At 43.3% G+C, this 27851-nt stretch overlaps 2 protein-coding genes across 4 annotated transcripts in view; both read right to left on the bottom strand.

Annotated features, from left to right (window-relative positions):
* RTBDN (retbindin) overlaps positions 1-27851 on the bottom strand; it is a 128015-nt gene that overhangs the window by 59615 nt on the left and 40549 nt on the right. The gene's annotated exons all lie outside the window — the stretch shown is intronic.
* On the bottom strand, positions 165-26824 carry PWWP2A (PWWP domain containing 2A). Of its 3 annotated transcripts, none has more exons than XM_056867292.1 (3): positions 26178-26824; positions 10577-12268; positions 165-730 (listed from the first exon to the last, which is right to left on the bottom strand). In XM_056867292.1, the coding sequence occupies exons 1-2, from the start codon at positions 26807-26809 to the stop codon at positions 10591-10593; spliced, it is 2310 nt and encodes a 769-aa protein (XP_056723270.1). In that variant the 5' UTR covers positions 26810-26824; the 3' UTR covers positions 165-730; positions 10577-10590. The 3 variants fall into 3 exon arrangements, with proteins under 3 accessions (XP_056723270.1, XP_056723271.1, XP_056723269.1); XM_056867293.1 differs by having other exon boundaries at positions 11316-12268; positions 26178-26315; XM_056867291.1 differs by lacking the exon at positions 165-730 and having other exon boundaries at positions 10199-12268.

Raw genomic sequence — 27851 nt, 5'->3', positions numbered from 1 at the left:
GAATCACAAGCAGGTACCCTCTTCTAAAACTTTTTTAAAAAGTGATCCCCAGTTTTGGCCATAGGCATTTTAAAAAAAAGTTGCACAAGGGAGGATCTTCACCATAACCACTCAAGAACTACATTGGAGTTTAATAATACCACCATCACTAGCATCTCAATGGGGAACCTTGGTCTCAAAACAGGACTCTCAGACCTTGACATCACAGCTGAATTAGGACATGCTTCCAGTAATAGGTTACAGCTCTGCTTACACTTGCACTAAAGATTAAAGTTTGTTAAGATGTAAAACATAAAACACAAGTTAAGAAGAAAAGTAAATATCCAGAAGTTTACAGCCAAATTTCCAGGTATCTTGACTCCATTGTTGGGGCCTATTCAGACATCACATTTGAAGAGTAAGAGTACACTTAGTGATACTTCGTACAAGTAATTCAAGTGGTTCCTTCCGTGTTCATTTGGAACAGGCTTCTTGGCTCATGCCTTATTTATTGCAAAACAGTTTATAAAATATTCCCTAACACTTCAAAATTACAAAGTAAATTTACAGTAAGTACAGGCGTCCTGGAAAAGGGGGTGGTGTCTTTTCTTTCTAGAAACGAAGTTCTCTCCCAGTGTATTACTCAAACGTAGGTTGCAGAAGAAAATAACATTTCAGATGTATGTCATTTCTTGTGAGGTGACCCTCTTCATGCCAGCATCCACACAAACAGGTGACTAATGTCTCTGAGCTGGAGAGAAAGGGGAGGGAGGGAGAAAGGGTAAGAGTAAGATTTTCACTTCTGCTTTCTCATTTTCATACCACCTTGGAAGTTTCAAGAACATTCTGTAGTTCCAGCAGGCACAGGCTTACTAAGTGTGAGTAGCTGGGGGAGAAAATACTATTAAGCACATACAAAAAAATTAGAAGGGTGTAACTGCTTAAGATAGTACTGATAGTAATGCTACGTAAAACCCCGTTTCCACCTACAAAGAAGGAGGGAGAGCAGTAGTGTTGATCAGAGGGATGACTGTCCACTCAAGGTAGAACCAGACACAGTATTCCCAGGATCAAAGGTCTCCACTTAAAAAATTACGTAAGTGTAACTTCATTCCAACATATGTGATTAATTTGCCAGGAAGATGCCATGCACAACAGATTTACAGCCTGATCTCCATTATTTCTGTCGGAATTTTTGCTCGGAATGTTAACATGACATTCCTATAACATCATGCTTTTTAAACACTGTGCTGATAATGGGCTGTTGTGACCCATCCTAAGCATTGTGCTGACACAGCAAGACTGGGATGGGGCTATTGTCAGTCCTGAAACAAACAGTAAGCCTTGGAGTCATACAGCATGAAGTAACGAGATTCCAAAACTTTATACTCAAATGAGCCACAGCCAGTGACCTACCAAACTAAAATAGAACTGGCAGTCAGAAAAGAGTAGGCTGAAGACTGAAACAGATTCATAAGAACATAAGAAAGGCCCTGCTGGATCAGACCAAGGCCCATCAAGTCCAGCAGTCTGTTCACACAGAGGCCAACCAGGTGCCTCTAGGAAGCCCCCAAATAAGACGACTGCAGCAGCACTGTCCTGCTTGTGTTCCGCAGCACCTAAGATAATAGGCATGCTCCTCTGATCCTGGAGAGAACAGGCATGCATCATGACTGTATCATGACTACATTCACACTGTAAGGCAGAGACTGCCAAGGGTCTTAGTTTGGAGGAACAACAGACATCTGCATGCAATGCAGAGGGATTTCCAAATACTATGCTCAAGAGCAAGGAAAGTATGTCCTTGCACTTCTTCAGCATGCTCAACAATATAACCATGCTATTCAGAGGCAGCTACACCTAGAGAGTTCTGTTTAGTCCCAGTAAGAGGCCAGCCAAACACGGTGAACAGAAACAGAGCTCTGGATTACGTACGGCATCACAAATACGAGTAGAGGCTCTCTTCGCCTTTTGGAAGCATCAAAGCAAGAGGGCTCCAGCCAGAAAACCCAAGGCTATAAACAAGAGGGTACTAGACCACCCCTGATCTGGATGGCCCAGGCTAGCCTGATCTCGTCAGATCTCAGAAGCTAAGCAGGGTCAGCCCTGGTTAGTATTTGGATGGGAGACCACCAAGGAATACCAGGGTTGCTGTGCAGAGGAAGGCACTGGCAAACCACCTCTGTTAGTCTCTTGCCATGAAAACCCCAAAAGGGGTCGCCATAAGTCGGCTGCGACTTGACGGCAGTTTACACACACACACACACAAGACCACCAGCCCATAGGATGGAGACACCTACTCGGAGGCAAGCTTGTGGAATACCTTGTCCAACAAATGGTGGTGAAAGGAAACCTCTGGGGCCACCACTGACTCACTCCACTTACTGATGAGAAAGGGGTGTGTGGATCCAGGTCTGAAAAAGGGCATATGACCCCCCCCCCAATTCTTTGATGCTTTTAACTCACCTCTGCCAGCCTCTAGGGTTCTAATGTTCTTTCAGTGATCTCATCTATCATGATTCATGCAACTCATCTTTCTAAGAGGGCATTTACTGTTTAAAAATAACTAGCGATTCTCTGGGCCTTTGATTTTCATCAGTCTTGGGGAGTTCCACCTAGCCTCCTCTGACAGTTTAGATTCCCTGAGTCAAACAGTAATTTATGCACAGTATAATGCAATCCAGGCCAAGGATTCAGCCCTCAAAATTGTGTTCTGGAATGTTGTATTTCAAAGGCAGCGGCAGCAGCTTGCTCATGGCAACTTACAATGTAATCAGACTGACAAGAAAGACAAGTCAGTATGTATGCGTAATGCGCAGTAAATGTGCTTTACAATAAAGTCAAACTAATCTACTTCCCTTCTGATATTCTTGTTTACAACAGTATTTAGTACCATGAATGTATAAAAAACAACAGGAAAACACTCTCAGATATCAGCCCTTAGCAGAAAAGTTAGTGCTGACTTCTTATGAGTAAGTGCAGAGATAAAAGCAGCATCTTTATTACCATATGTGTAAACCTAAACAAGAAACTATCAGTATTACATCACATTGACATCACTTACAGCTAAGTCCCATTCAAGTTGTTATTGTTGTTTTGCAATTTAACTTTTGATACATGTGTGCCTATCATGGCCAAGATCCATATAACTACCCCGAAGGGCTATTTTTTCTTTAACAGCAACCCTACCCCCCCCAAGTCGAAATGGTAAATTGCTTTTCAACCTGAGGATACATTTCAAAGCAATTTGCAATGCAGCATAACAGTATGGCTCAAAAGAAAAAAAATCAAAAATCCCACTGGGCATGGCTGGGCTCTGGGCCCTACAACTGAATCACAGACATTACACAGAGGACAACTCTTAAGCCTTATAAGGAGGCTCTCCGGAGAATTCTGGCTTTTAGTAGCTCAGGAGAGCCCAATTTCCTATACAATGCTACAATTGGAGCAGGGTAATTAATAAACGAGTCCACACATTAAAAGCAAGAAATATGGCTTGAACAGCAGGGAGAACCCGAATTCCAGGAACAGAAACGGAAGATGAACCTAACGGTTAAAGCATCCAGAAATCATTTGCAATTGTGATATAACACCATTTTTAGAAGACTGAGAGAACAGTGTAACTTATTAAGGTAAGATGTCACCCTGAGCTATTACTTCTGCGCAGCTATACTTGGTACGTATACATGTGGACAAAAAATTAAATCTTTCCTATCAACACTCACCTTGTAGGCTGCTATCAAATTCTGGTTCAAAGGTGATGGTGGTTGTTTTAAAAAAATTACACCTTGTTTTTCTTTCCTCACAATTAAAGCAAGAACAGGTTTTAGGGCCAAGGGTTTCTTTTAGAGTAAAAACTAGGGGCTAGACCCAACGTTTCTGTTCTGCTAACTGTGGAGCCTTCCTCCAACCCAATGAGTTGTTCCGCTCACGCAACTGGCTTCACTTGTCTGCAGAACGGAAGTGGTGGATCCAACCCCAAGAGTTTAGATAAATAACCATTTATTTAAATCTCCGTTCCATGATGCTGTCACTGCTGTAGAACAGACCTACAAATGTACAGAGAGCCAGTGGGGTGTAGTGGTTCATAGGATCTGGGAGACCCGGGTTCGAATCCCCACATGCCACAGAAGCTTGCAGGGAGACCTTGGGCCAGTCATACTCTCTCAGCCTAGCCTATCTCACAGGGTTGTTGCGAGGATAAAATAGAGGAGAATGATATGCCATTTTGGGTCCCCATTAAGCCGGGGTATAAATGAATAAATAAATAACGCAGGAAACTGATTATTCTAGTCTCATGAAACTGGGTAACATGAACACCAAAAACCATGTAGGAAAGGAAGTTATCCAGTTTTCATTTGAGTTATACCTTGCAAGAAATGTGATTTCACTGGTTACGTGTAACTTATGAAGCAGACCACCGACCATCAATATAAGAAAAAGATGGTATCCGTATGGGGATGACTGTAGATGTATAACATTTATGAGAAACATGTTCATAACTTTCATGTGTCTGGCGATTTCATTACTTTCTCCTGTAGTGGGGTAATACTCCACACATGTATGGTGTTCTACCCTGTCTACACGCAGAATATTTGCTTACAGAAGTGGGAAACCCCTGTGCCTGGACAACTTAGCAAGTTGAGTATACTTTCCATACCGGTGCTGTAAATAATCCTCCACATTGTTGCATTTCAAAGATATATGAAAATTCATAGCTTATCTGGAAATAGGATCCTCGCATTTAAAAAATCATCTCTGTAATCTGTCGTGTATACAGAAAGTTATATAGGGTTGTATTCAGCAATCCATGTGCACAAGGATCTTTCCTTTCTCCAGCAGTCCGTTCTGACCCCAGGAAAGTTGAGTCCCAGGGTCATATGACAGATGTGGACCAACAACCACATGGCTCAGAGGTTGCACTAAGGAACTGAAAGGGGGCAAAACTGGTCCTCCCACCTATTTCATCAGGGAGGAGGGGAAGACAGGGCAATCTTGACCCCTTCCTACAGCACCCCCCCATGAGAGTCCCACATCACTGGGAATCAACTTTGCTGGAGATGGAAATGACAACTATGAGGGAAAACAAAGGTCCATAAGCTAAAACCAAGGAAAATTGATATTTTTAGGAATCTATCAGACAGCTGCCCTGATCTGCATGCCCCAGGCTAGCCAGATCTCGGAAGCTAAGCAAGGTCCGCCCTGCTTAGTATTTGGATGGGAGATCACCAAGGAGTACCAGGGTTGCTATGGAACGCAACGGCAAACCACCTCTGCTAGTCCCTTGCCTTGAAAACCTCACAAGGGGTTGCCAGACGTTGGCTGCGACTTGATGGCACTTCACCCAGACACACACACATATCAGACAACTGCTTTGCAATTAAGGTAAATTAGACACGGTGCCAGCAAAGATATAGCATGTGTGTGTATATGTAAAAGAGAATCCTTTTTGCCTCTTGTGAGTTTATATTTTATCTCTATTATAAAAAATTATAATAATAATTACATTATATAATAAATAAATTATATAATTAAACCAGAGGGCACCTAGTTAAATCAGTGTGCAGTAGGTCAACGTTAACACAATAGATCATCAGCATATAATTTCTTTGGAACTGGTTTGCCACATAACAATATGTAGATATAAGAAGATATAAGGGGCTGTTATTTAAGAGAGGAAATCATGATGGTGGGAGAGGCACATGTAGAGGGAGAATTTGTTTACTACAAGGACTGCTGGGGTGTGCAGGGCATTTCTGCACCAAGGCACACATCCCCCTCCATCCTCAGTGAGGGCCAGGCTTACCCCACTGTCAAGCATGGACAGCAGGTCATTCACCTAACCCACTGAGGCTTTTCTGAGTTCCCTACCAAAAATTCAGACTTGCACTGTATCTCCTTTCCAAAGTATTTCCTCTTAGACATTTTTTAAATAGCCACATTAACTCCGCAGCCAGCATGACTAATAACTCCAACAACTGTTACCCTTCCTGCATGAAGACAAATTCAGTGCGCGTTCCAATTTTATTTCGAATCCAGCATTACCCACACGTTCCACAGACAGTTTAGTATTGTGGAACAAGAGGTATGCATTTGGCTCAGCCTTTATCTTTACCAGATTCAGCAGCCTCATTGTACTATGCCATTTCTCACTGAACTGTTTCCCTGCTTTTCAGCTGCTCAGGAATCCGTCAACTGACCGGCTTACTCGCACACAGACCATTTACATTTGCAGGATATGATTTCCAAGAGAACAAGACACTGAAAAGGAAGTAGAAATGCCTCATTTCCTTCAGAAGCGAATCCTGTTATGCTTCATGCTGCCAGTCATTCTTAACGACACACATCTGGCTTTTCCCAAGCAGGCCTTTGGCCCATTACCAAACTGTAGGGGGAACGGTCTATAAAACAGGTTATCACTTATTTAAAAATGTCATTTTAACTTACTGATCAATTCTTGTTGCATAGCCAATACTTGTATGGATAAATTACCACGGCTGCAATATAGAGGAACAAACACAAATTCCACGGGCACCTCTTTATTTTTAACCTCTGAAATTATAACGAACAATTTGGGGATTAGTCAGGAGCATGCTATTGTGCCTGTCTTTCGCAAAAGCTCTTATGGCCAGATTTCCAAACTGCAGTTTATAACCAACTGCACTGGCATGCAGGTAATACAGCTGAGCTACACCTTATGCCCCTTGAGCTACAGCTTATGCATCTGTGTGTCATGTGATGTCACAGCTGTAACGGTTCAAGCCACACAGATTTGTGCATTGGAGTTCCACGGAGCACATAACTTGCCCAGGACTGTGATCGCGGTGTTTCTTGCAATTACAAGACACAGAAGTAGACAGCAACAAGGTGCAAAAGCTCTATAACAAGCTGACTGACTGCAGTTGTGTTGCTTATGGTAACAAGCCATCTGTCCTATCAGTAATTTCATTCCATTTCAGAACACCCTGTATCCCCATAGTTCCACAGTACAAAACAGAGAACACTAAAATAGAAGATATTTTTTAAGTCCTTCATCCAGTTTGAAACCACAAGGGCTTAGGTTCCTCTCAGGTTTACAAGGACACATTCAATGATGCCTACACTACAAAAACACAAACAGTGTAAGCAGATAATAAGCCCAGATTGCCTGCAACCTAAGACAAATTATACAAAACAAAAGGCTGCACCCAAACAACAAGGTGCTGTTTTCAAAATAGGGGCAGAACTTTTTAACAATTTAATTGTGCATTTTATCCAAAATAAGTCAATGGTTTTGGAGCCAAAGATTCTGCTTGCTGGGGAGTCAGGAGTCATCCCGCCTCGGCAGCCCTCTGCAAATGGGGTGCAGACAAGCTGAAAATCAGTTTCCCTGCCCTGCCACCAGGTCTTTGGAGCCAAGCTCATACAGGTTGAGTATCCCTTATCTGGACTGCTTGGGACCGGAAGTGTTCCGTATTTCAGATCTTCCTGTATTTTGGAATATCTGCATATACATAATGAGACATTTTTGGAATGGGACCCAAGTCTAAACAAAATTCATTTGTTTTATATATGTTGTATATATACTTTATACACATAGCCTGGATGTAATTTTAAACAATATTTTTAAAAATTTTGTGACACTGAACCATCCATGGCACTGTGAGGGACGCCTGCATGCCGGCTCAAAACATCTGGTTTTCAGATCAGTCCGGATATCGGATGTCCGGATAAGGGATACTCAATCTGTATTTGTTTTGAAGCCACTTTGGTGCCCTCATTCAAATAGCTGCTTTTGCTGGCAAAAACACCCCCCCCCAGTATAGGTCTGTACAGCCAATTCAATATCTTGCAGTAAATAAATAAACCTGCCCTGTGCCAGCTGTGGCCAGGGAGGGCAGGTTAGAAATGCAAAAATAATAAAAAATTGACATTACCTAACGTCGGATGGAAAAACCAAACCACGCAAGTTAATAAAATGACATTAAGTCATCATGGATGACATTATCACTAAAGAACTCCACAATTTAAACAACTAACGGGGGGGAGGGAGAAACACGCACATATTTTGAAAAAAGCACAGCATGTTGGGAAAAGTGAAAACAAAATTTTAAGACAGCACTTTCTGCTCAGCACTAGTATATCAGGCACAACCTCTCAGACCGCAACCTACAGTCTGAACGGTAAATATTGCAGTGTTAAGGCACTGTGCAGAGCGTTAACTGTGAGGGCAAGGTTCCATTTATTCCCGTCTGTCTTTCTAAACCAAGCCTCTGGAAACTGATCAGACCCTTGACAGTAAGTCTAATGTGTTAGGTGGCGTATATTCAAAAGGAGAAGTACTTGCACAATTGGGTATTAACATAATCTTTGATGATGTGCTGTCGTTGAGGAAGGGCTGGCTCACATCTTACAAAAGCAGCCGGTAACCTGTGTAAACCCCTCTGACCTCGTAACGTGTGGCCTTGAGTCTAGCTTGCATTTTCAAGCCTCCATTCAGGCATTAAAAGCTGTCAGCTACATTGTGCATTTTTAAAAATTAAGCACAGCCTCCCTTAAAAAAGTAAAAATAAAATCACACATGACATTTGTTTCTGTTTGCAGGAAAGAGAATACACTATACAGGAGCGAAACAGATTGCATAGATTGCATACTATTAAGGCATTAATTTTGTGTGTTTTCTAAGTTCAAAAAGCATTGACTGGATGACTTTGGAACTTAATTTCTCTGTAGATTAGGAAATTTATCACCTAACGTCAACATAATGATTTCTTCGCTACAGCAGATTTCAAAACTATATACACGGCATGAGAGTAACCAGGTTAATGTCTTGGAATGAAATTATAACTAAAGCTTCAATATTAAGTAAAAACACATATCTTACCATCAAACTGTCACAACAGAGCCTTTGGGATGATTAAATCTTTATATTGTGCATTTGGGTTATACAATCTGAATTTAGTTTTTTTTGTTTTGTTAATCCTTTCCCTTTTAAAGAACCTACTCATGTAAAATAGCTGTGTGAATTTCTTAGGGATGAAATTAGGCACTTTTTAACAAGTGTATAAAGAAGGAAAACGTACCAAACCGAGCCCATTAGAGAGTCCAGTGTTTAAGTCAGCTGCATACAAATGCCCAACACTGATGCAGAAGACACTAATATATGTGTGGCCACTAATATCTAGTAACATGGAATGGTGGAAAAAGTTACCCCTGCAAAGACACTATTTTTGTAGAACATCTGAAGTGTTTACACAGGGCAAACAAATAACTGAATAATTTATATAAAAATTAAAACCATATTTATATTTATCCACATCGAGAATGTTTTATATGCAAAAAGTAAACCTAATTTAAATGGTGTTGAACAAGAATTATTCCCATTTTTTAAATGTCTCTTAAGTACTGCGTGAACAGAATCAGCTTTGTTTCCTGATTTTTTTCAAAGCTTTTTGAGAAACACACACGAATAATTAGATTTAGTCAATTTTATTTACAATTTTTGTACATTTCAGAGCATTACACAATTACATTTTCCATATTTTCTGACCTGCAAACAGATACCTTAAATGGAAATATTTTTAAAAATGCAGTTCGGTACATCCAAATGCAACAATTACACATCTGACAGTTCACAAAGTGTAATTTACTAGGACGTATCCTAAGAATTTAAGAACAAGAAGTCAGGAAAAAAATCTGACCCAAATTATTTACACAACACAAAAACTCTCAAGCTAACCCCCTCAAGACAATTGTCCTAGGAAACCCCCTCCCCACCCTAGGAAGTTATGATTCACACCTATGCAGCATTAACAGCCCTTGATCCCAAACGCTGAGGGACTTTTCAGACAAGCCTATGAGCAACAGGTTTCCTCTTAACTTGCCAAACCCTGAAGTTTATACTTGTATCCCTGGGTGCATAGCACAGACTGAGTGTCTAGAAAGAAGTGACCACCGAGACCCACCTGCTAATGGGTAAGCTTGTCTAACAGCGTTCAGCTAACACTGGTTTCTAAAAGGATTAAAAATGAACCGTATAAAATAAAAAGTATTTGGGGCATATTTCTTAATGCTTTTGGGCCCACCCACACTGGCAGGCTCAGCCTATTAGAATACATTTTGAGTAAAAAATATTTAAATAAAAGTTCAAAGGCTTAGACAGGGCCAAGGGTTCTGCATTTAAGGTAGAGTATTTTGGGTCATGTCTGTAACTTCCATTTCTTGTATTTACCTCCCACCCACCACCCTCCACACACTGACATGGTATATATAGTGGGTAGAAATTAGTAAAAATTCCCTGCAAATAAACTGCTCTTCAGCTGAGGTTATGGCTCCTGTGCATGGGTGGTCAGAGGAATTTTCAACTTTTACAAAAAAAATTTTTTTTTCTTCTTGAAAAATACTGAGATCTCACTTTATGTTAATCTGATTGCATGTACAATTTGTTAAGTATAACTTTCAGTCAAGACATTGCTACAAATTGAAATTTCAGTATAAAAAAAAAAGCAGCCAACTGAGTGCAATTTTTGTTTTTTTAATTGGCCAAGTCCTTCATGGTATTAAGCTAGGCTATACATTTCATGGAGCCTCCACATTTTTTTATTTTTCTTTTGCCTACCTTACTTTTCATGTTCATGTTTCAAACTGTGTCAGCAGGGCCCGGACTTCAGGAGTTAGCTGCTTAGCAGCTTTGGCTGCTTCTGTAATGGCCTTGCGGTAAAGACCTTTTCTCTTCTTATTAAATCGCGACTGAAAGTTTTCTAAAAAAGGGGAGAGCTGTGAAAGAGCAAGGAAAGATGTTGTTGGGGACCCAAACCATGAAATACGAGCTTCCTGCCGTACTAAAAGGCCATTATCTTTCCGGCTCACAGTAATGGTGAGAATACGGGCCGGCCACCAGGGGAAGCCATAGATCTTGGCCCAAACAATGTCTCCTACACATATGGTCCTGCCATCTGGTGTGACACACTTAGAGACATTTTTTGAAAAGACTTTCATTTTCAAGGAATTACTGAGCTTTTTCTCTTCCTTTGAAGAGGACGAGGAGGAAGAGGAGGAGGAGGAAGGTGCATGCATGCTGCCTGGAGGAAAATCAAAGCTTTCAGTAGAACTACACTCAGAGTTGGTGGACTTCAAGTCATCTGTGCTATCGCTACTACACACTGATGCACTGGAAGAGTCAGATTTCTTTTTATTAAGGGTCATGTAAACGGTTATATTGCTTTTGCTGCCTCTCTTGCCCAGGGTCTGCTGTTCATCCTGATCAACAGGTACATGCACTTCACTTGTGTCCTGAACCTCAACGTTAGCCTCTTCAGGGCCTTCTGAGGGGCTCTGATTTTCTGAAGGGGCCTCACCTGCTGAGCGGGTAGAGGAGCAGCGAGACTGGGGCTTGCCACTCCGCAATTTCTCAAGCCCTGTCTTGAGAGAAGAGTCGTTTTCTTCGTTTCGGTACCTTTGGGGCTTGAGGCGCAACCGCGGGGGCAGGGAACCTGAGCTGGTGTTCTGAAGACGCCTTGTGAAATGGACCTTTGAATGTGCATTTTTGGAAGTGGAGGTTGCACTTTGTTTCTTTTGTGCCTTCTCTTTGGCTATTTTCAAGACTTCCCGAGCTTTTGCATGATCCATGTTTTTGCTCTGGAGAACTTTCTTAGTATTTAATTGCGTTTTTGATGTGTTTGCTTGAGTGGAAACTTTGACTACTTTGCTCCGGCTGTGGGCAATATTAGCAACTTTGACCACAGAATTCCTTTTCTGGCTTTCGTTTTGGCTTTTCCCATCAACTTTATGATCAGTTTTAATTTTTTTATTCACAGTAGTTACACTCTCGTTTCTTCGCTTTCTACTATCCTCATATTTTGAGGAGTCACTTGCATTGTTGCCCTTTTTAATTTCTTTTTTTTCTGCAACAATACTGTTCTTACACTTGTCACACAAGACCTGTCTAGGTCGTAGTTTGATAGCATTCATAATTGAAGTGGGTTCCTCCCTGTACATTTTCCGCTTGGGCCGTTTAATTTTCCGAGGCGGAGGCTGAGGTATTGACTGGTTATATGTGTCCCTGATAAACAAAGGAGGAGGATAGGGTGCTCCCTCGTGGAAAAGGGGAGGTGGTTTGGAAGTCCATAGGTTTTTAGCCAGGTTAGGTTCTGACGGCTGGATGGGAGAAGAGTCCGTGACTACACCGTTGGCTTCACACTTCACCTGGGTCTCCTCTTGGAATGATTTACTTTGGAGCTGCATCGCCTCAGGTTTATCCTTATACTCCCTCTTAGGAAAGATGGTCACAGGGATTCCATGGGGTCCAAACCTTAAAGAGAGAGACATACACAAGAGTTAACTGCTTATCCCTAGTCCTCATACTCATCTTTTACCAGTCTGTAAGAGGATAGTATTGGATGTGATCATTATTGCTTAACAATCCACACATTATCATAGAACACACCATTACCACACTAGACGAGAAACACTCCATCTTGACCAGAATGCCTCATCCGCCTCCAGTTTTCCCCGAAGAAGTGTAAGGGTCTCAATTCATGCCACGCAGGAGAGACTAACCCCACTCTCCCAGAGTTCTTAGAAGTGAAGGCAAATAACAACTTGGATGCCAAGGCAGAAACTACTAGTAAGTGGAAAGGATGTCAAATTTCAGTGACAGCATGGCTATAGTGTGCTGTGCTACATCATGCAATGCTAACAGCCATACCTTTGGATGCTTTCAGCAGCAAGTCTTGTTCTATGCTAGTGTTACACTGATAGGTACGGATGGGACTTGGTCATAGGGCTATACACAATGACACAGCCTCAGCCACAAAAATCTTTTTCTTTCCCTCGTAACCCTCAGACTGCACTTTCTGCTCCTTGGACACACATTCTCTAGTATCCACACTAGCTATTTCTTTGTATTTTATACACTACAAGCATAGACAACAAATTGCTGGTTGGAGTTTTCCTGCGCGAAGATGATTAGCAGTATCTGAGCTCAGTTATGGCTAAATGCCTCTATTCTGTGGCAAAACTGGAAAAATGAAGTAGAAACAAATAAGAGCACTCATACCAATCACTATCAAGTTGCGGAGCTACCTTTTATACAAGGCTTCTCCCAGCCTTCAATACACTCACAGACCAAACTTTCAGAAAACGTTTGACTGTGTTTGTGATGTTCCTCGGTTTCCCCCAGTTCCTCGGTTTCCCCCAATTCCTACTTCATATCTACCAATGCACACTTGATAAAAACGGTAAGCTTGTGCACTTGGTTTCAAGGTAGCTGAAGTCAAACAATTTTCTCCTGGCGTTCAAGAACACACATCTAACTTCAGAAATTACTATGAACATTCTGCATAACATCCAACCAAAAAGGTAAGCATTTTAATGTTTCATTAATTTCAACATCAGAGATATTAAGCATGTGCTTCACTGCTTTTCTGCAATGAAAGGGATGAAATGAGTTGATCTCTGGTTATACAACATCAGCCTTCAGCATAGGTACTCAGCAAATTTCTGGTTGAAACATCTGAATTCAGTTCTATTTTTTTTAACTGACCACAAGAAACTCCCACTGTTCAATGTACAAACTTGACCGCTACCCCACTGAGCTCGGTAGGAACTGCACTATGTCCTTATTCACTGCAACATGGGAAAAATTTGACCTGCTATCCTTGGGCCAGTCACAGTTCTCTCAGAACTCTCTCGGCCCACCCAGAGGAAGGCAATGGCAAAGCACCTCCTACTGTCTCTTGACTTGACAAACCCTATGGGGTCATCATAAGTCAGCTGTGACTTGACAGTACTTGCCACCACCACCTTCTTGTACTACAATCAGACTAAAGATTAGGACCAAAGAGTGAGTCACTCTATAGACTGATCTTATTGCATTAAGAACCACCACCACAAACTCATCAACCATCTTAAGTCTCAAACAGCTGCATATGGCCCTCAACTGTGGTCTCATCTGCTACCAGAAAGACTATATTTACCAAGCGGAGCTCTTAAACTACCCCAAACCCATCTTTTAATAACAGTTATGACAGCAATATTACTACCACCTTAACCCTGATATTAAAAACAGAGAAATGAACAAGTCATGTAATTTTATGTACGTTTGACACAATTTTAACCAGCATCAGAAATACGTACGCCCTCATAATCATGTGACCTGTGGAGAATGTTATGCAGCATACACTTAGTATTTTTCAAAATGAAAACTGTTTATGGTACAACATAAGGCCATAATGCCATGCTGGATCAGACCAAGGTCCATCAAGTCCAGCAGTCTGTTCACGCAGTGGCCCAACCAGGTGTAATAAGCACACATTTTAGTTCTGCCACTAGAATTCTACCATATGTTACCATCTATAATCAACAATAGCTTTTAACTAACATTCTTACGTGCATCTGAAGAATCTATTCAGGGTTGATAACTAGGAGTATGAAATATTTAACAAGCCCTGAGTACTCTAGATTCCTACAGGTTGGAACACTTCAAAGAAGCTAAGCACATGCAGCAAATAACTTATTTTCTAATTCAGGTGGTACCAGTAAGGAACTCAGTCAGAAATCACAAAACCATGGCTTACGGATGTTATTTGAAGTGCTGTTTCTGCAAAATCATCGTAACTGTCAAGGTAGTAACAGTACAGCCTTTAAGAATTACACCCTTCTAAGCTCATTAACTTCAATGGACTTGGAAGAGGGTAAAACTGTTTAAGATTGTACTGCATACCCTCATTAAAGGATAAGTCTTGTGTCACAGATTTCTAAATAGTGAGTCAGGAGAACTGGTGGAAACATGCTGAAAATAACATAAAATTCTTACATGTGCATAATTCAGTTGAGAGGGCATGCTGCAGACCAAAGCAGCACTATCCATAAGAGGTTCATAGCTACCAGTTATTGCACACAGGATAGAGTTAACCTGCGGACACAATGTTCTATCAAAAGATAAGCCAGCTATATAGGATAACCAGCTATATTTGCCATATATCTGCCTGGGAAGTGCTATTTTCTTCAGCACTAGGTACTTAAAGTCACACAAGACCAATATCTTTCAAATAGCTCAAAAGTGCCTAGCATTAGAGGAATGCAGACTGCAGGGTAGGACTACCTCCACAACAGACCAAAAGGGACGCAAGAGGAAACAAAGCTTAGGATCCAAGCTAATATTTAATTTGTATTCCACCCTCTGAAAAACTAAAAGATGATTGAATTTTTCAACCACCCTGTGAGATGCAAAGTGCTCTAACATATATTCTTACAAGGAACAAACCTCCAGCTTAGAGAAACCACTAGGTGAGGTATTACCAAGCTCAATCAGTGAGTTCTGAGCCCGACCTTCGGGTTGGGGAGAGTGGGGTAGAAATGCAATAAAACCAATAAACATGAAAACAGCAAGGATCTGAACCTATGATTCCCACATTCAAGCCTAACTGTCAAGTCCTGCGCAATTCACAAATATGGCTTGTTAAAGATTTACTCTCAGACAGAATGAACCGTTGCATTAAAGAAGTCATTCCATGAGGGCACCTTAGCCATATAGCAAGCAGAAGAACAGCAAGCAACTAAAGAAATTTTCACACATGACAAATGCTGGCTGAGAATGTGCCAATTAATGAACCGATCACCATTAAGGCATGATAGAAAGCCAAATGCTTGAATGTACCTTCTAAGCTTTATTTATTTAGGGTGTTTGTATGTTGCCTCTGCAGAGCCATGCTCGAGGCAGTTATCACAAAAAATCTGTGCAGTTATCAAAAATAATCACAGCTCTGTAAATGTCAAGGTATGGAAATATTAAAAATCAATTTAGCATTACTTGGAAAAATGGCATTAAGGCTCAAAGTCCTCTAAAGAGAAAAAACAAGACAAGAGATAAATAGCTCTAAAACATGTAGTTATGTATAACTTTGTACTGTACTCCCCACAATTTCAATTGTGCGTAAGCTTCCGCAACAGAAGACCATATTCCTATCAATTTGACTGATTAAGCCCCACTGCAATACCACATGTTGAAGTATCAAAAACCTTTTTGAATATTAAGTGACTACCCATTTTTCTCCCAAGCTTCTAGCCAATTTCTCTAATGTAGTTGTTCCCAAACTGTGCTCCACTGAGCACTTGGTGCTCTGTGAAACATATCCTATTGCTCCGTGAAGACACTAGAAAGAAAAACACTGGCTGTTACCGCACTAGGTATTCCCAGCGATGTATTAAGAGTTTGAAAATGTTATAAAAAATACTGTTCGCACCTTGTTTGGCCCCTTTAGCTGTGAAGACGTCTTCCAACCATTTTTTAGCAGTGGCATCCAAAAACCCTTTTAAAGCGATGTTTTTTATAACATTTCCAAACTCTTGATACATCGCTGGGAATACCTAGTGCGGTAACAGCCACTGTCATTCAGTTTAGTATATAGGTGCTAGGTGAAAATTAGTGCTCCATGACTAATTTATCTCCTGAAAAGTGCTCCATGACTCAAGAAGTTTGGGAACCGCTGCTCTAGTGGAACCAAATTAAATTAAACCTCAAACTCTGAGGCAGATGGCTTAGAAATGTAGAAAAATCAGCAACATGTATGCCATGACAGTGGGCTTGAAAGAAAGATGGGTGTTATTTCAGGGGCTGGAGGGTTGACCACTACATTTAGAAGCATTCTCTCACCTGATGAATTTTCTTTTAGCAGAGGTTGGGCTGCCTAATATGGAAGAAGAGGTACAATGGGTTTTATCACCACCAAAACAAGAGTCCCCAAGTGCAGCACTTTATATTTTCTTAAGAGGAACCAACTGGAGCCATTTATTCATATGGGGGGAAAGTAAAGAGAGGCACTTATGTACACCCATGTATAAGAGAACATCCCACCCCCTACATGATTTGTATCTACAGTCTATATTTACTTTCTCCATAGAACTCAGCATACCAACATAATAGACAGACAACACAATCTGGCTTCCACCCATAATAGTGGTGACTCCAGCGTCAGCTACTCTCAAGAGCAATGGTTTACTTCTCCACCCCGGCTTAAAACAATCGGCCAATGAAAGGCGTCTGAGTTTTGCCCATGCAACTCTAAAGGATTCCTTGATGTGCAAAAATAGTTTGAGTATTTCTTCCCGCTATATTTCTGTAGCTATTGCTTGTCATTTGCGTAGTATTCAAAACAAGGTCTGCAGAAGTTCTGAGACTCCTGCAAAGAATAAGCCCAGCTTGACACAGCGAGACTTGCTGAGTAGCACTGTGCAGCAGTTATTTTTCTTGCAGCCACACCCATTCAAGACCTGCTGCATGCAAGCGTGCTTGGTATCTGATATGACGCCACCTACTGGATTGGCTTTACTTCATACACAAGTGGGTATTACTGTGCTTGACCCCATTAGGCCATACATGACAAGTTCCTGATTTGGCACATCCGTTCAGCTTGCATCCATTTTAAGCTGCAACAATCTGCAGTGATCCAATGTCTCCACAAAATGATACCATATATACTCGGGTATAAGCCAACCCGAGTATAAGCCGAGGTGCCTAATTTCACCCCCAAAATGGGGAAAAATTAGGCCCCCACGTATAAGCCGAGGGGGAAATGCACCCCCTCCCCCCCACAGGCTTACCTGACCTAGCTCCAGGCGCGCAGGCAGGCGGTGGCGGCCCCCTCCCTGTGCGCAGGAGGCCCCGCAGGATCAGCTGGCAAGCGGGAGGAACGGCCCGGGGGTGGTGGGGGAAGAAACCGCCACCGCCCAGCAGAAGGCGGGGTGGGGTGGGGTGTGAAGAAACCGCCGCCACAGCGCAGAAGGCGCGATTGGGTGGGGAAGAAGCTGCCACCGCCACCGCGCAGAAGGCGCGATCGGGTGGGGTGGGGGGGAGAAGGCAGGACAGCCCGCCCATCAGCTGGCCGGCGGGAGCGCGCTGGGAGAGGGCCCGGCAGGCGAATTACCGTATTGACCCGAGTATAAGCCGAGGTGAGTTTTTTAAGCCAAAAATAATGGCTAAAAAATTCGGCTTATACTCGAGTATATACAGTAAATTGCCATTATTGATAGTCGCTTATGAGGCAACTCGTTATTTTGAACAACAGTGGTCTGCTTGTAAGTAGACTCGCCTTTATGACCTTCTGGGGAAAAACACTGCCAGACAACTAGAACATTCTTCCCCCTGCATTTTTCTGGACAATGGTTTACACATATGATCAAAAAAACACGTAAGAACAGGTGCAGAAAAGGGCAACTAAAATATTCAAGGGGATGGAATTCCTCCCCTAAAAGGGTAGGCCACCGTTTTTTTACTCTGGAAAAAACAACCGAGAACAGCAAGCTTCTCTGCCACTTGCAGTGGTGGAATTTTTCTCGCCTGTCATGCCTCACAAGAGCAAAGCAGCATGGTCCAGCTGGCTGAGCAGAGTGTCCTCCCCCAGCCTTGGTACTGGCTGGGGGCTCTCAAGAGAATGGGCTGAGACCCTCTGGGTGCAGGATGTGCTGCGGCTCCCTGACGCCTCACAAGCTGAAGAAGTGAGAAGGAAGAGGAGGAAAAAATGAGAAGCCACACTCTTGGGGCTTAAATTGCCCCCCCAATTCAACAGTCCAGAAAGGACTTGCTGATGAACCCTGCTCTCACGTGGAAACTGCACTGGACGAGGGGGCATTTAGAGGCTGAGAGGGGCCATCCAGAGACTTAGAGAAGACTGCTTTTGACTACCTGTTCAAGGACATCCTCCACTGACAGAACTAATTCTTCAACCAATGTAAAATTAATTTATGGAATTCACCACCACAATGTAATGATGGAAATAAGCTTCAAGGGCTTTAAAGAAAAGTTTGGCAATGTTGTGGAGGTTAGGGCCATTAAGATAGCCAAAAGGGCCTTCACATCCAGGGGCATATCTTTGAATACCAGTTTCTGGGGGACAAACAGAGGATGACTGTTGCTTACAAGTCTTGCTTGTGGGATTTTCTGAAAACTATCACAGAATCATAGAGTTGGAAGGGGCCATACAGGCCATCTAGTCCACCCCCCTGCTCAATGCTTAAAGGCTGCCAGTGATACTCCCTCCTTTCCGATTTATCCCTACTGGAATTCACATGACCCCACAAAGCTGTGCTGCTCTTTCACTAGCTTCAACAAGTTCAGCCGGCCTTTGGACCTGTTCCTTGCCTTCGGCTCCTCCATACACTTGCCCTTCAACAATGTCTTCCTCAAGCAAAGAAAACCGAAATCTGAAGGTCTGAGGAAGATACAGAAAAAAATGGGTGGAAATTAGCACCACTTCAGAGGAAAGCCTCCACAGTGGCCTCAGAGCGATGCGAGAACAATGTCATAGGAGCAGAGCCCAAGACATTTTGGAAAGCTCTGAAAAAAGTTCCCAGGATTTTGTTGTTGTTGTTTCAGAATGAGTGAAATCCTTTAGGACAAGATTTTAATCAAAACGTTTAGCACGAGAATTTTCATGTTAAGGCAATATACAGCATTAGATAATGATGCTTGTGCATATTGTAGACACACTTACATTTAAACAATGTGTAATTGAAAATGTGATGTAACTGTTGCAACAATATGTTATTGCATATTTGTCAATACATATTAAAGCATTCAGAGTTTTCAGTGTTATAAAGTTTAAACTGATATCCAAAAATTGTGACTACACGAGTCACAGGGCTTTTTCAATAGTGGCTCCTCACCTCAACCCCCTTGACATTTGCCTGGTACCTATGTTGTTACTTTCTTTCAGGCACCACCAAAAAGATAACCTTACCCATCTTTATATAGGGTTTTAGTCTGAAAACTGATATTCATTTTAAGCTGCCCAATAATTGTGTTTCTATTAAGTAGGGGACCTCCAAGGTCTCGTGGGGGGAACCTCATTCCCCTCCCCACTATTTCCTCTTCCCCTTCCCTGAAAGCCCCCGCATAAGACTCACATTTTCTTGCTTCTTTCTGTCTTTCCCACCAAGCAACCAACCTACCTTTACCTGCCCCCATCATCAACTTTCCTTCCTTCCCTCTCTGGCACCCTCTACTCAGGAAAACTATGGCCCAGTTTCCCAGTATGGGCCACTAGGCCCAGCTGAGCAACAGGAAATCCAAAAGCACTTCTGGAGGGGAGCATCTTACTTTCCCCTGCATCCCCCTCCTCATGCTATTTCCTTTTTGCTTCCTCCTGGCAACCCCCTTAACCATACCCTGCTCTGCTTCTTTCCTTCCCATTCACCAACTTTTTAATTGTCTCCATCTTCAACTATATTCACTATTTACTTTATTTATACCCCACCTTTCTCCATAGTGGCTCCTGCTGTTCTCATTTAATCCTAAAAACAACCCTGTGAGGCACCTGAGGCTGAGAGGGTATGACTGGACCAAGGTCACTCAGTGAGCTTCTATGGCAGAGTGGGGAATCGCAGCTGGGTTTCCCAGATCCTAGTCTGAAATGCTTCAGCCCTATATCACATTGGTCTTTGTGGCATGGCTACTGTTGAACAGTAACAAGCTGCTAGTCCTTGGTTAGTCATGTAAGTCACATGACAGCAAGTTGCCTGGCAGTTACGGTCCTGATCAGTCCTCTGTCAAAGGCCAAAACAGCCATGAAAAGGGCCCTGCTCCCTCCCTCTGCCTTTTACTAACAGAAATCTAGGCTTGATAACTACACACAATCACAGAGAAGGCATTCATTTCTTAAAGCTACGGGCACTGCTTCTATTGGCAGGGTTTAACCCCCCAACCAATGTTATTTCTTTTTAGATTTCATATTTTTCTCCAAACCTGGAGCTTTGCAGGTTTCTGAAAAGATCGGTCTTGTCTGTTTATAGCTCAAGTCGTTGGATTTAAGAATCAGCAGACACGTCCATGCTGAGAATCGGATGTATTGATGATGCCCTGGCTGGGTTTTAACAACTTTTAAATAAAATCTTAATAAATGTTCACGTTATGCGACCTTCTGTCCAAATAATATACAGTTTTCTTTCCTGCAAAATTCGTTTTTTAATTGCAATTTTTAGTTTTTCCTACCTCCCCGGCAGCAATATTAAGATACTTGTGCCAAGACAGCACAGGGCGCAGGAGTGTGCAGCTCACTCTCTCCATTATGGGTGCACTTGCCATTTTGCTTGTGGAAAACTAAAGCGTTCGTATTTTAAATTCCATAAATATGACAAATGGTATACTCCTATATGCTAACCAAGCTATAAATGGTGCATTTTACATGGATAATGCAGTAAAATATGTTTATTTTTTATAGGAAAATATTGCATATATTCCACTTCCCCCATAGTTTTTCCATGGCTTCAAATTTTTGGGAAATTTTCACCAAAGTGTGACGTACGGTTTTAGTCAGATACTGCCCTGTAACTGCAAGAGTATGATCCTTACTACATTCCCCCCCTTCAACCATACAGCACAATTTACACTGTGCTAAGGGACTGGCTGCCACTGGTGAAGAATGGATGGGGGATATACTACTACAACCAGTAATTTACACCCTGTCATGAGGTGCCCCATAGAGAAAACTTCACCAGGGCTACTGAAAGATAGTAAGCAAAGGTTCCTGATGTAGCAGAGTACACATACGTGGGATATAACAGACCTAGTGATGTGAAGGCCTGGAAAAAAACAGAAAATTTTGGAAAACCTATTTTTGAAGGACGTTTCCCCCCCCCCCCCATTTTTTCCCCAGAGGAGAAACTGGTTGAACACTAGAAAACCCGCTTATACTGGAGACATATTAATGTTTTCAAGAACGGTTTTGTTTAAATGTAAGCCGTTTTGGCAATAATATGCTATGTATTTAACGATAAATTAAAGACTTTAGCTTAATGTCCAAACATGCTAACAGTCCTACTTATTGTGACCGTTTGTCCAAATAATATCCCTTTTGTTTACCACCAAATTTGTTTTCTACCTACAACTTTTTATTTTATTCCTGCCTCTCAAATGGCAATAATTAAAGGTACATGTGCTCCATGTGGCACAACAGCTGGCAACTCTTCTTAAGCACTGGGTATACTTGTAATTTCTTATAGAAAACAAAGATATTTCATAAGTATGCCAAACAGTATATAAATATCATGCTTTCTAAATGCCACATTCAGAGTCTTCTTCATAGCTCAGGAAGAAAGTGATCTTATGGATCCATCCAATGCTCCATGTGCTCACCACAGTCAAAATGGGCAAACTTCAGCCTGATGGTCACTTAGATATATGGATGGGTATATCTGATTTCTGTGTGTGCTATTACTAAGCTCAAATGATATAACCACAGTTGCCACTGATCAAATAAACGGCCTGTTCAGAGCGCAATACTTTTTTCAACATTAACTCAACATTCTCAATGCAATATAATGACATGCATTAATATTCTTCTCTGCACTGAACAGCCAGCCACCTGCAGTCAAGAAGGGAGGAGAAATCCAAACCCATTAATTCCCAAATGGATCACTGACAGTGCAGTCTTTTGCATACTTAAATCAAAGGCCACTGATTGCAATGGGCTTATACTGAAGTAACTGCACTGGGTTGCTCTGAAAATCTACCATCTTGAACACACATGAACACATGAAGCTGCCTTATACTGAATCAGACCCTTGGTCCATCTGTATTTTCTACTCAGACTGGCAGCGGCTCTCCAGGGTCTCAGGCAGAGGTCTTTCACATCACCTACTTGCCCAGTCCCTTTAACTGGAGATGCTGGGGATTGAACCTAGGACCTTCTGCATGCCAAGTAGATGCTCTACCACTAAGACATGGCCCCTCTATTTATTTTAATTGTGACCTGTAACTGTAAGCCAGGAGGTCATCCTACATAACATGTTTAAGCAAGCAATGGGTATTTTAAAATTACGTTTCTTTCTACCGGGTTTTTAGATCTCAAACCTAGAAAAGCAACGACACGTCAGCTAAAGCTACGAAGTGCTATGCATCGAAGTTACCAAAGTGTTCTAGACTGAGGAGTAAACAACACTAAGCATTACGAGCAGCTTCCCTTCAGCACACCACCTCAGCTTGCTGTCTGTCGTAACACTTTTGAAGCCAATGGGTTTTAGAAGCAGATCAGAACAACCCCACTCTGCACTTTGCTTCCCACCCATCACAATTTCACAAGGCTTATGCCATCATGATGAAACCAACACAGCTGTCCAATAAGAGATCTCAGAAAGTGTTGACGTAGTTGCAGAAATGCTCCAGAGCGGATAAACTAGCAATACAACACTGTGTGAACATAAGATTAACATTATACACCTCAAGAACTAGTGTACAATGTCTGAGTAAAGTAACTTGCTTGCTCAACTGATGTTCCTTGCTTTTATGGGTTTGAGTTTTTGCTTTTCCCATTCAAGCTAACAACAATGGTGTTACTTTGTTCTCCAACCCTACTTGACTCCTCCTGCATATCTGGCCTTCATACCTGCAAAAGAAAATGTATGGTAAGACATTTGATCACATCCCTGAAGGTCATGAATAAAAACCCACTAGGTCTTAGGAGATGGCCACTTCTAACTACTTATTATGAACAATTACACGTATTTGTACTGAGGAACACTGGGTAAAGATGACTGTTTACAAGCAAGTGCTATGTGGCAAGCTTCCTGTGGAGCCTATCTAGCTGCTTCTAGAGCTGCCACCTATAGCAAAGCAAATTTCAACAGGCGGGAATTTTTTTTACTGATTTCTATTACCCCCTAGAAATAGAGGTAATAGAACCAAGATTTACCATGCCTCATAGTGATTCAAATCAAGCTTCCACAGGGCTTCGTAAGTTCTGGATGGTTTATGAACAGCTACCATGAAGCAAACCTTTATATCCACTCGAAAGAGCAATAAGAAACAGCTCATGTCTAATTTATCATTTGATTCTATAACAGCAAAAAAATCCATAAAATCTACTGTCATATGGCTGTTTTTATGCAAGGGCCAACGTGTTGCAGGAGGCAGAGATAGACAAAGAACAGGACCCAGGTTCAAATCCTTGGACAGCAATGAAGCATATAAGGTAACTGAACAAGCCGTACACCAAAATTTACCTCATGTCACAGCATTACTAAAAATTACGCAGCCCTCCCTACACTGAAAAACAAGTTACAAAGTAATGGTTCTCAAAGCAAGACATGGAATTTACACAGGTAGTGGCACACCTTTGGATGAGAAGTACCAGCTTCTCATGCTATTCCAGAGTCCCTTCCCTCCAATGGCTAAGAATCCTAGCCACTGCGGGAACAGACAATGTTGCAATTAACAAGGTGTTCCTCAGGTCTGCTCATTTACTAAATCCCAAATATCCTTAAAAGTATGTTGTGGGCCACTGAGACTCTTCTGTCTTCCACAAGGGACCACGTTTATGCCTTAAGCTTAACCTTGAATGTAGGCCCCTGTAGAAGGTACGAAAGGTGCCAGGAAGTGCTTGCCCTACAAAAAAGTATAAGACATGTGCAAGCCTTATTATTTTTGTTATTAACACTTGAGACATAAACTCACTCATTGTGACAGAATTCCTAGAACCCCTGCTACAGAAACACAGGTTGATTCTGAACCATATCCTTAATGCAGAGCACATCTAAGGGACAGTGTGCACTGAATGCTTCTCTCTGCATACACCAAACTTCTGGCATTACAACACAGATTCATATGTGCTTTCCAACAGCATGTTTTTTTTACAGAACTGGAGATGCATCAATGCACTGCCAGACTGGAAATCTGCCTCATATGGACAGAGAAAGAATACTGATTCCATGCATACGTGTACTCCAAAATGGAACATTCAGATCCAAATTTCTCAGTTTGGGGTTCCTTCATTCAACTTCCCCCCACCCCAACAGGGAGATTAGTATCTGCATTGGGGAAAAGTGGGCACTTTGTAATGTATGAGTGACAGGACGAATAGTTTTCACCTGGGATGTGTACACAGGAAAAGCAACATGGAGGGCAACGTCCCAGCATGAGAACCTATGGCAAAAAAGCACCACCATTCTCACATTAGGGCGGTGATTTTTTTTTTTTTGCTGTGTTAGTTCCACTTTTTTCTGGCACAAAATCAGAAGATGGAGCAGCCTAATAAACAGCAGTCGACTACCATACCTAACTAAAGCATTATGATAATTCACAGTGGGTAGCCGTGTTAGTCTGCCTGCAGTAGTAGAAAAGAGCAAAAGTCCAGTAGCACCTTAAAGACTAACAAAAATATTTTCTGGCAGGATATGAGCTTTACCCTGCCAGAAAATATTTTTGTTAGTCTTTAAGGTGCTATTGGACTCTTGCTCTTTTCTACTAAAGCATTAAGGTGAACTCCAAAAAAGGATATATATGCCTATACCATTTTGCCTATCCCTTCTGTTGATATAAAAATAAACAGCAGCTGACTACCAAACCTCACTAAAGGATTAAGATGAACTCTAAAAAAGGATATATATATATGCCTATACCATTTTGCCTATCCCTTCTGTTGATATAAAAAGTCATTGATATAAAAATAAGCAGCCGACTACCAAACCTCACTAAAGGATTAAGATGAACTCCGAAAAAGTGTGTGTGTATGTGTGTGTGTGTATATATATATATATATATATATATATATATATATATATGCCTATACCATTTTGCCTATCCCTTCTGTTGATATAAAAATAAACAGCAGCCGACTACCAAACCTCACTAAAGGATTAAGACGAACTCCCAAAAAGTGTGTGTGTGTGTGTGTATATATATATGCCTATACCATTTTGCCTATCCCTTCTGTTGATATAAAAATAAGCAGCAGCAGCCGACTACCAAACCTCAATAAAGGATTAAGATGAACTCCAAAAAAGTATATATGTATGTGTGTGTGTATATATATATATATATGCCTATACCATTTTGCCTATCCCTTCTTTTGATATAAAAACTCGTCGTTTTTATGCAGCTACTCGAGAACGACTTGTTCTGCTTTTTGGAGGCGTCCCCAAGATGCAACAGTGGTATCGATTTTGGGCTGTTGTTTTTGTGTGTGTGTGTGTTAAGTTCAGACACTATGGGATGCGACGCGGGCGGCCGCCTGCCTCCTCCTGGCACGGGCTCAACGCCACTCCCGCGGGAACCCTCTCCTCCTTCCCAGGCCAACCCTTGCCCACTTGGGCAGAAGGCGAAGGGAAGGCGAGGGGAAAGCGCGACGGCACCGGTCCCATCCGCCGCCTCCTCCGCTCCGGCGGGCCAAGGGGGCCGGGCCGCCGACCACGAGGCCGCTCGCGACAGGGCGCGGCCAGGCGGCGCTCACCTCTTGGAGAGATCCATGAGGACCCCGGAGAAGAGCTTCTCCCCGAAGCGGAACGACACCACCAGCGCGTCCTCGATGATGTGGTCCAGGGTGACCCGCACCTCCGAGCCCGGCAGCAGCAGCACCCCCGCCGCCGCCGCCGCCTCCTCCTCCTCCTCCGCCGCCGCCTCCCCGCTTGCTGCCACGGGCTCCCCCGCCGGCCCCACAGCCCCCGAGGGCTGCGGCTCCTCCTCCTCCGGCCGGGGCGGCTCCTCCCCGGGCTCCGGCCCCGCGGGGCCCCCGGCTGCAGGCGGCGGCGGCGGCGAGCGGGGCTGCGGCTCGTCGTGCGGGTGGGGGCAGCCGGCCGTGAGCGGGCAGGGCTGCGGCGTGCCGGCGACGCGCTCCGGGCTGGGCTGGGCCTGTGGCGGGTCTTGGGTCCCCGCCGGGCTCCCGGGCGGCGGCGGCGGGGGCTCCTCGGCCTCGCCGCCCGGAGCGGGCTCGGGCTCCTCCCGGGCGTCGAGCACCGCCGACTCGACGGCGGCCGGAGTGCCGGCAGGGAGCGCGTCTGCGCCGGCCTCCGTGCCCGGAATGGGCTCGGCCTCGCCGGCTCCCCCGTCACCCGGCACCGCCGCAGTCGCAGCCACGGCCGCCATTTTCTCCGCGGTCGCTTCCTCCTCCCTCGACCAGCAGCGGGATCGATAGCCGCGGCCTTCCTCGCCCGCCTGGGAAGGGAGCGGGGCACCGCCTACCGAGGGGGGGGGAGAAGGCAAGTACCCTGGCGGCGGCTTCTGCGCTTCTATTGGGAGGCGGGCGGATCCATCAAGCAAGGGGGAACTTCCTATTGGCCGGGAGAGGGGACGTTGATCCCGAGGGCAGGAAGAGGAAAACAGGGGCGGGGTTAGCGGTATCTGTGTCGACAAAGATCAAAAGGGGCAGGTTAATGAGCGCCCCTGGTTTCATTCGTGGAAGGGAAGTAGGCCCGCCCTCCTTTCTGCTGCTGCTCATTGGCTCCGCAGGACGTCCGTCGCCAAGCTGTTGCCCCTTATCAGGCGTTCTGCCTCTTACTCCAGGTTCCTGGAAGCTTTTCCCCAATGAAGATGATTCATAGTGGGTAGCCGTGTTAGTCTGTCTGCAGTAGTAGAAAAGGGCAAGAGTCCAGTAGCACCTTCAAGACTAACAAAAATATTTTCTGGCAGGGTACCCTGCCAGAAAATATTTTTGTTAGTCTTGAAGGTGCTACTGGACTCTGGCCCTTTTCTACTACTGCAGACAGACTAACACGGCTACCCACTATGAGCTCATACCCTGCCAGAAAATATTTTGGTTAGTCTTTAAGGTGCTACTGGACTCTGGCCCTTTTCTACTTTCCCCAGTGAGTTTCCCGAAGGGGTTGGAGGAGGGAGTCCTCTCGCAATGAGCATAAACCTATCTGTGATAACACCTCTCTCTGTATGAACTCACAATGCGGTAAGGTTGAGCAGGAGGGGCCAAGGGAAGCCCTAAAGCCAGGAAGCTGCCATTTGTATTGTTGGTCGTGGGCAGTAATATAATCAACAGCCCAACAAACGAACGGTGCTTTTAACGTCTCGATCACATGTTGGTTGGAAAGCGCGAGAAGGCTGAAACACTGCCTTGTCGGTTAAGAAGCCTAATGCAATAGCATTGAAAACGGCCTTTGTAGTTCTCACACATGGA

This window comes from Euleptes europaea, chromosome 1 (assembly GCF_029931775.1).
Source record: "Euleptes europaea isolate rEulEur1 chromosome 1, rEulEur1.hap1, whole genome shotgun sequence".
Classification (NCBI taxonomy): Eukaryota; Metazoa; Chordata; class Lepidosauria; order Squamata; family Sphaerodactylidae; genus Euleptes; species Euleptes europaea.
The sequence above is the reverse complement of the archived record's forward strand: the minus strand, read 5'-3'. Positions and strand labels throughout refer to the sequence as shown.